The 9553-nt window shown below is 48.8% G+C and overlaps 1 protein-coding gene across 1 annotated transcript in view; it reads right to left on the bottom strand.

Moving 5' to 3' along the window:
* Positions 1 to 294: 294 nt before the first annotated feature.
* The window catches only part of LOC130205281 (titin-like), a 174640-nt gene continuing 165381 nt past the window's right edge, over positions 295 to 9553 (bottom strand). The window contains 4 exon segments of the mRNA XM_056432542.1: positions 295 to 1557; positions 3229 to 3549; positions 3772 to 3925; positions 4018 to 9491. Of these exon segments, the coding sequence (XP_056288517.1) occupies positions 1265 to 1557; positions 3229 to 3549; positions 3772 to 3925; positions 4018 to 9491 (6242 nt within the window). The 3' untranslated portion in view covers positions 295 to 1264.

Raw genomic sequence — 9553 nt, 5'->3', positions numbered from 1 at the left:
ATAGTGACAGAGCCCTTCCGACGAGCTGCCTGCTCCGCCATGCGCAAAACCGGAAGTCCGCGCGAAGTGTTTCATTTTGGAACACATTCTAGTTCCATGAGCAAAACTAACGATTCATTTATTCTCAAACAAGAAATTTGCTCTGAAAATATATTTTTGTGTTTGCGTAATAAAAACACATCTACATTCATACGCTAGCAGCTAGCCCCGCCCCCTGAGTCACACACCTGGTACGGGCCTGTGTGTGGTGCGTGTGCGCATGAGCAGAACACACAGAATCCACAGGAGAAGGTGAGTAGTGCTGTAATCATGCTTTATTCAATCAGAAATGCAGACAACTCAAGGAGGATGAAATATAGTTCACTCAAAAGGGCCTCGTTGCTCGCGTCTCACAGGAGATGGAGTCGAGGAGGAGGAGGAAGAGGAGAAACGATTAAAAGCTACAAACACACCACTCTGAACACACGTTAGCTAGCTAGCGATCCTCCGAGAGACGGCGCCGCGCATGTGCCGCAGAGCCGGCGGCTTCCGGTCTTTAAATCACCAGACGTCTCTAAATGTACGGCAGCCGAGCCGGCCGTCCGGAGCAGAAACGGCGCTCTTTAAATAAAAACGACTTTTAAAAAAAACGCTGAGAGTGCAGGCCGCGCGCATCTCAGCGTCAGACGCAGTCGGTCTGAGCTCAAGGCCGCGCGCGCTGCTCGCCGAGGGTTGAAGCGAACAGCGCGCGGGGCCTTCCGGCTCGTTTTGAAAAACTTTTAAATATCGAACCCTAACAAGACGGTCGTCTTGGTTACGTGACGTCGGCGGGGAGCCTCTCTACCCGCCGACGTCGTTAGACTTCAACGTTAGCGTTGAGGCACAAAGTTTGGTTGCTCCGTTCGACAGGGTATTCGTTCATGGGAACTTTCTCCTGTCGAATGTAGTTTCTTTTAGTTTCAGTTCATATCGTCATAAATAACTATGCATACATTTCCCATAACCGTTCAATTCGGCTATATACATTATGTACATGTCACAGAAAAATGGATCAAAAATCCTAAGTCATAGTTATCCAATATGGCACATTTTATAACAACGTTAGACTTTGAGTCTAGTTTGGCATAAATTAATGTCAAGATTGGTACAAAAATAGTTCATATTTACAAGAACAGAAATCCTGATTTTGTTATGTCGATTATTTCTCTAATTCTCTAAATAAAAAGGTTCTGGAAGCGGGGGAATAAATGAATTCTTCTTTTTTCTTCTTCGTCTTTTTTTCCCTTTACATGGCCCGGACGTGGACGTGGAAGGTGGCGGAGTCGGAGCCGAGCTCGTTGCTCAGCCGCAGGGTGTAGGCGCCGCCGTCGGCCTCCTTCACCGCGGAGATCACCAGGGTGGAGAGGGTGTCGGCGGTCTCCACGCGGCACCGCTCGTCCCCGCCGGGGAGGGGCCGACCGGAGCGGAGCCACTCGGCGCAGGGGGCGGGCTCTCCGGAGAACACGCCCGCCACGGAGAGGGGCTTCCCGGCCTCGGCGCTCACGGTCTGCGGGAGAGCTTCGATCTTCGGGGGGGCGCCTGGTGAGGAGCAGGAGAGCCAGGTCAGGTACTTCAATGCGTCATAGAAATAAGCCAGGAGTCCATGTTGAACCTTTCTTACTTGAACATCTTGTGCCTAAATATAAAGTCATTTATCAGCATTTACGTTCTTTACGATCATTTCACATTTAGTGTATAATAAGAGTTATAATTGTCCCCACTGCTTTGGTGTCCTTGAATCTTTAGGTAAAATTAAATATTCTTTGATGGTCGTACATTAAATATGAACTTTTATTTCAGCTTCTTCTTTGCAGACGGAACATTTAGTTCTTGTGACATGAACCCTAGAATCTACTTCACTGGCGGCTTACTGAGGATTATTTATGATCCATTATTCCCACAGTGCGCTTTGAAGTACCGGAGCATCCTCAATATATCATAGAAACTAGAACAGGCACTCGGTAGAGCGCATACCTTCGCATATCACAAGATTGGGCATTGAATTATGAACATTTTGGCATTAGTTGCATGACAATTGGATACAAATTGACCGCGCAATGGTAAAAAGAAGATGCTGACCTTTTCATGACCTTGACCTTTGACCCGATCAATCCCAAAATCTAATCAAATGGTCCCCGGGTAATAACCAATCATCCCACCAAATTTCATGCGATTCGGTTTAATATTTTTTGTGTTATGCGAATAACACGCATACAAATAAATAAATAAATACACGGCGATCAAAACATAACCTTCCGCATTTTCAATGCGAAGGTAATAAGCCAGAAGTAGATTTTTTAACATCTTGTGACTAAATATAAAGTTTCCTTATCTGTAATTTATCTACATTACTGTTACTTACTATCATTTCACATTTGTATGTATAATAAGAGTTATAATGTTCCTATCTGCACCTGTCTTGTTCTTGTACATATTACCACCTTCTGTATTGTGTTTTCTTTCTATTTTTTCTTTCTATTACAGTGTTGTTTCTTAACCCTTGTGTTGCCTTCGGGTCATTTTGACCCGATTCAATATTTAACCCTCCTGTCGCCTTCGGGTCAATTTGACCCGATTCAATGTTTAATGTCGGTGTTCTTTCGGGAGTCAACAAACAAACATAAAGTACCTCACACTTAAACTTGGAAAACAATATTAATTCTAATAATTTTCTGGAGATTTTAATAGCTGGGGTCATATTGACCTCAAGGGTAAAATATGTTAGTAAATATAAAGGTAACAGGAGGGTTAAACATTGAATCGGGTCATATTGACCCGAAGGCGACAGGAGGGTGAAACATTGAATCGGGTCAAATTGACCCGAAGGCAACACAAGGGTTAACTGTTGACTCTAGAGGTCCAACGGGTCTGGACTTTAGGCACAAATGGCAAATAAAACCTTGAATCTTGAATCCTATCGTCACGTATCTGAACATTTGGTGGCCTTGAATGTTTAGGTAAAATAAAATAATCTTTCTTCTTTGTGTTACGTTACTTCAGGTTCCTACAGCTTCTTCTCTATTCCCACTCTGCGTATTCTTTAGTAGAAACTCGCTTATTTTTTGTGACTCGAACGTCACCATCAATGCAAAAGTCTGGCGAGCAGGACTCCCTTCTCATTCAGCTTCCCTCTTTGAAGATGCATGAAGATGCTCGAGTCTTTACATCCCATCATTCTGTGCAGAAGTTAAACGGATTGATGCGTCTCACCTCGTTTCCCCCCGGCTGTGAGGGCCCTCATCGAGGAGGAGGAGGAGGAGGAGGAGGACTCCGCATGCGAGTGTGCAGACATTTCCATCATGTGGCTGCTGGAGCTCATGGAGAGCATCGACTCAGCCGTCATGGCGGACATGCTCGCCGCGGACATGCTCTCAAACGAGTACTCGGCAGCGGAGCTGCTGCCGCCGCTGTAGCCGAGCGTGGAAGATGCCTCCATGAGAGCCGACGAGCCGGACGCATGTTTCCGCATGCTGGCGCCAGTTGAAGCTCTTTGCTCCACAATAATCATTTGTGTTGGTTCTTCAACAAGAGCTGTGTGAATGCAAATGACAAGCACATATCTCATATCACAATGTGCAACGAGGACAGACAGGGAGCGGCAGCCGGGGTGCTCGAGTGCATTGGCTTTGGGTTCCATTGCTACATTAAAGTGTTTCTTTGGTGCAATCATCACAGGTGTTAGTCTCCAGGCCAATCAAACACCCTCAGACAGAGTGTTTGATTGTATTTCGTGAATATGCAACAGGAACTTACTGATGACGTTGAGGGAGGAGGTTGCGGAGCACTGTCCAAACTGATTTTGGGCTTTTATCGTGTATTTCCCACTATCTTCAATGGTGGCTTCACAAATCTCCAGAGTGTACAGAGTGCCGGAGCGGCTCAATCTCACGTTGGATGTGACGGATATCTGCAAAGAGAGAGAGAGAGAGAGTCGTGTTTACCAAACGCCGGTTTCTTTTGCTTAAATGTACCTCCCAAAAAAACTCAAACACTACTCACGATCACGTTGTCTTTCAACCACTCCACTTCAGGGGTCGGCTCTCCTGTGAGCTCACATGTGAATTTGACATTCTGTCCCTCGTTCACATTCTGGGACCTGGGCTGCACCAGGAAGTGGGGCGCGTCCGAGCGCTCTGCCGTGACCGCGTTGTCGAACTGACACCGGACCAGGCCTCGCTTCGTTTGAGCCTGACAAGTGACGACCCCCTGTTCACGCTGGCTGACCGACCTGATGGTCAGGGTCTGCTCGCTTCCTGACACCCCGAATCTGTACTGGTCCGAGTTGGCCAGTTCCACCCCGTTTAGGATCCACCTGATGTCGGAGGCTCCGGAGATGTTGGCTCTCAGCGTCAGAGACTGTCCCTCCGTGGTGGACATCTGGCTGTGGGAGGAAGTGACCTCCTTAACAGAGGACAGGACCTCATCGTGGGCCATTTCCATTGAGTCAGAGAAGGACGGCTTCTTTTCAAGAGTTGGTGACATCACTCTCTTTGGTGACTTGATTGGAGAAGAGCCCCATTCCTTCTCGGATTGAGTTGTGGATTTGGGAGTTGGGGACTTTGGAGTTGGGGACTTTGGAGTTGGGGACTTTGGAGTTGGGGACTTTGGTGAGGTTGGGGACTTTGGTGAGACTGGAGACTTCATTCTCTCAGGTGACTTGATCGGTTCAGGGGACTTGACTCTCTGAGGAGTTTTGACGGGTTCAGGGGATTTGGCAAGAGGGGATTTGGCCTCTGGGGAGGTGATTCTGGTTGGGGTGACTACTTCCTCCTTGGCCTCAGTCTTGCGAATGGCCAGAGTGAAATGGGCCTCTTGTTTGCCTCCGGCATTTTCCACCAGCAGAGTGTAGCTTCCTTCATCTGACGTCTCAACAGCTGAGATCTCGAAAGAGGAGCTGAACTGAGTCGAGCTAATGTGGTGACGGGCAGAGGAACCAATAACTGTTCCTTCACGCAGCCAGTTCATAGAAGGTGCTGGCTCACCATCCACTTCACACGCAAACCTGGCGAGGCTTCCCTCCTCTACAGTCAGGGACTGAGGTTTGGTCAGGATCTTGGCAGGAACACCAGGCTTCTCCTTTGGCTTCTCCACAACAGTGGTGGTCTTTTTCACAGTTTCAGTCACACTCTCACTGACTGTTGTTGTAGAGGAGGAGAAGGAGGAGACGTGATACACCTCTGTTCTGGTCATTTCGGGCAGATAGGCGGATGGAGGCTCCTCGTCTTCGTGGGATGAAGAGAAGGCAGCGTATTCTTCTCCTGCTACATCCAACGTAGCATAGTCGCTCGTCTCTCCTTTGGCGTTGGCGCAGGCCACGCGGTACGTGCCGGCATCTTCTGTCACACAGTTGATGATCTTGAGAGTCAGAACCCCACTGATGTTGCTCATGTGATATTTGCTTGTCTGATGAATCTCTTTTCCATTGTGGAACCACTGGACCTCAGGATTTGGTTTGGTCTGGACATTCAGGGTGAACCTCGTGTTGGACCCATAGGCTATGCGATGAGATCGCATCCTGATGGTAATACGTGGGGCGTGGTCAAGGCTGAAAGGAGCCTGTGTTACCACCTCGCACGTCCTCTCCATTGATCTTCTCTCTGATCTCAGAGCCTGCTTTCTCTCTTCATACCTGGAAGCATAGTCAACTCTAGGAAGGGTCACTTCAGCAACCCGTTCTAGGGTAGGAGATCTCCTCGTGACTTCAGGCATTTGGAGCTTCTTGATTGGCTTAGGAACATATTCTGAGGTAAAAGTTGTCAGGTGCTCAGAATCAATTTCTTGAGAGAATGTTGCAACAGTGTGAGTTGATTCCCTTTTGAAGGCCCGAGTCTTCTCCTCAAAGTCCATGCGCTTGAGTTCACTCTTGTAAGCAGACATCCTCTGAACAGTGGTGTGTGGGCGCAGCAGCTCCTGATCCTCCCTCTCTTCATGCACCCTCTGCTTCTGTCTTGGAGCTTTGTACGTGGCTTTGTCGTGACGCTGGCGGAGGTCAACAAAACTTGGGCCGGCCTCATATTTAGATGGAATTCGGTAGGAGTCATATTTGCAGATTTCTTCTCCCTCTTCGTCATCACTGTGGACTTTTCTTAGAGATGAAGGACGCAGGGTGGACAGCTCAAACCGAACTGGGCTGAAGCTACGTGGGGAAGCAGAGTAACCGAGTTCCAGCTCTTCCTCCAGACGAAGCCTTTCCTCCTCAATTCTCTTCATGGCCAGGTACTCATTCACAGGCAGCAGTAGCTCCTCGTCCGTCAGGTCACCCAGGGACCTTCTCCTGATCCTGCGGTAGGCCTCCATCTCGGGGGAAGGAGTGCGATGCCTTGCAGGCCTCACAGTCTCCAAGTCATCCTGAGTCATGGACGAGATGCGCCATTTAGGCTTATACTGGTCCTTAATCCTGATGGGCACCTCATAGAACTGCTCCCACCTGCAGAGGCGGATTCGCTTCATCCTCTTCTGCTTGATTTTATCCATGGGCTCAGGGAACTCGTACTGATCCCGCAGCGTCTTGTACCATTTCATGTCAGAGAGTGGCTGGAAGTGTTTTATTTCCATGTCCTCCTCAAGAACAGATGGGTTAATGACACGAGGAGGGGGGACGTCATAGGGCATACGCAGCCTCTTCTCATCTGCCCGCTTCTTCCTCTCCTCCTTTTCTTTCTTCATCTCAGCTTCAGTCTTCTCACCCTTCTTAGTCGTCACAGCAGGTTTGAACATCGTGGCTGCCTCCCTGACAGCCTGAACTGCTACAGGTGGTAAAGGTATATAGACGGTGTCAGACAAAATCTGAGACAGCCTAACCTTCTTTTCTAATAACTTTTTTCCAGCCATCAATTTCTTCTCCTTTTCACTGGGTTCATATTCCTTCTTTACATGAGTGACGCGTTCCACTTTGAGCGTAGCCTGGCAACTGGCAGATCCAGCAGAGTTGGTAGCAGTAACTCTGTACACACCAGAGTCATCAGGGAGAGTGTCTCTGACGTGAAGGATGAAGTAATCCAGACCCTCATGTACAACCTCAATAGATGGTCCAAAGGCCAAAGGCATGCCATCCTTCTCCCACTTCAGAACGGGATGGCCCGATACTCTAATCTCAAAGCGCACATTCTGGCCCTCCCTGCATTCTACATTTGCGAGCAGGCGTTTGAACATGGGCCTCAGGGTGAGGTCTGCTGGTTTAGGTCGAGGAACAACGGTAAGACGGGCCTTGCAGCTGTCGTCCCCATACCTGTTACGGGCCACAACGCTGTACTCTGCATCATCCTCTTTATCAAGTTTGTGGATAATCATCTGGTACAGACCCTTGTCGGTGATGAAGGTGTATTTCTTTTCATCTTCTCCAGGGACGAGCTTCTGTCCGGATTTGTGCCAGATGACGCGAGGCTCGGGGTGAACAGTGATGGTTACGCCGAAGCGCAAATCCTCACCAATGTAGGCCGTGCGGTTGACCAGAGGAAGGGTGAACTCCGGTGGCTTCTGCAGCATCCTGGCAGTGTCGACTCTGCGCTTTGTTCTCTTGACCACACGGGTGGTGAAATAGTCACGGTAAGATCTAACACCGCTGACGAACAACTCTGCGTAGGCACTGTCCTCACCATACTCATTCACAACCTTGCATCTGTAGGTGCCATCATCTGCTCTTGTGACCTTGTTGATGGTGATTACAGCCAGGCCATCTTCATACTCAATTTCACATTTTTCACCAGCTTCAAGTTGCCTGACGCCACAGTACCATGTCACTTCAGTCGTGCTATCATAGTTGTCAATGGTACAGGTGAATTTCACATTGTCTCCTTCGTTCGCCACTGCATGGCCAATCTGGCCTCCAACAGGCCCGTGTTCAAACGGAGCAATCTTCACCTTGGCGATAAAGACACCACGCTGGGATCTGATGGAGCCCCCGCTGGCCACACGAGCTGCAGAGACGACAGTCTTCCACTCTTTCTTCACCATTGTCTGGTAGTATCTCTTGTGCCTTCCTGTTTGGATCGCTCTTGTGCCGATCTCCTCTGTGGGCTTGGTCAGCCAGGGGTGAGCCAGAGCCTCAGCAGCATTCATACGATGCTTACGTTCCTTCGTCATCAGACGGTCGGTGAAGTCTAATGCCTCGACACTAACCTGCTTGAAGGACTCGTCATCGTAGCTGTAAGCTGCATTTGAGATGTTGTCAATCATCTGTTGGTTGGTCTCAGCTGTGAATGGATTGAGTCCACTGAGAAGCACATATGCAAGGACGCCAACCGCCCACATGTCAGTGACACTGCTGATCATGTCACACTGGTGCATCTCAGGAGCAGCGTACTCTGCAGTGGTATACTGGATCTTGATTTGTTCTCCAGGAGTCAGGTGTCTGGACTGGCCCAACTCAATAATCTTCACATTAGAGCTGGTTCTAGTTGTGTACACAATGTTCTCTGGTCTGATATCAAAGTGTCCATAGCTCTCAGCGTGTAGGAAGTCAAGAGCTGAGCAGATCTGCCTGATGTAGTTGACAATCTCCCGCTCATTCAGTTCAAACTCAGTTGTGTTCAGGCGCTCAAAAATGTCAACGCCAGAGATAAAGTCATAGATCATCACCAGCTCCTCAGGGCTTTCGAAAGACTCGTGGAGGAGAAGGTAGTTGGTATGTTTGGCCAGATTCAATGTTGCAATTTCTTTCTTGACGATTGCTTGATCGGCGCCTCTCACCTTGAAGAATTTAGCCATGCAGGTCCTCTCAGAGCTGATGTTAACACAGCGGTGGACAATGCCAAACTGACCTCGGCCCAATTCCTCTGCAATGGCATATTTGTTGTGCATGTTCTTGGCATCAGAGTTAACCTTGCCCTTGGGGACACGTCCACTGTCGTCAACCTCTCTGTCGTAGAGCAGAACTCTGGATTTGTCCTCCTTGGTCATGACAGGTCCGCTGGTCTCAGATGGAGCACTCTGCCCAAATTTGTTCTCAGCAATGATTCTGAACTGATAGCTGGTTCCTCCAAAAAGATTGGTAACGGTGTAGCGGGTGTCGCGGGACTGGGCAACACGCTCCCACCTCTCAGCAGTGGTGGGGCATTTCTCAATGATGTAGCTAACAACCCTGCTGCCTCCGTCGTTCGCCGGGACCACCCAGTTCAGTGTGACGGTGTCTCTGGAGACGTCACTGGCTTTGAGACCACGTGGAAGATCAGGAACGTCGGCGACATACAGCTCAACTGTCTGCTGGTCAATGCCGAATCTGTTCTTGGCACAGACGATGTAGAAACCAGCATCTTTCTTATCGACTCCGTTGGTGAATACCAAAGAAGTAAATGATCGGGTGACGATGACCTGGTAGTGGCCATTGCTGTCGATAAGATCTTGTCCCTTCTGCCATGTGATGACAGGATCTGGTTTGCCGCAGAAAGGAATCTTGATATTGACCATCTCTCCACGCAGGGCGGGGATGGCTTCCTTGTCCTTCAGGTTCTTTGGCAGGTTAATCTTGGCAGGGACTGGAAATGAGAGAAATTGTGAAAGTGAGATTTCATATTTTAGTTACATTATAAAATGTGTT

Source organism: Pseudoliparis swirei, chromosome 2 (genome assembly GCF_029220125.1).
Source record: "Pseudoliparis swirei isolate HS2019 ecotype Mariana Trench chromosome 2, NWPU_hadal_v1, whole genome shotgun sequence".
Taxonomy (NCBI): Eukaryota; Metazoa; Chordata; class Actinopteri; order Perciformes; family Liparidae; genus Pseudoliparis; species Pseudoliparis swirei.
The sequence above is the reverse complement of the archived record's forward strand: the minus strand, read 5'-3'. Positions and strand labels throughout refer to the sequence as shown.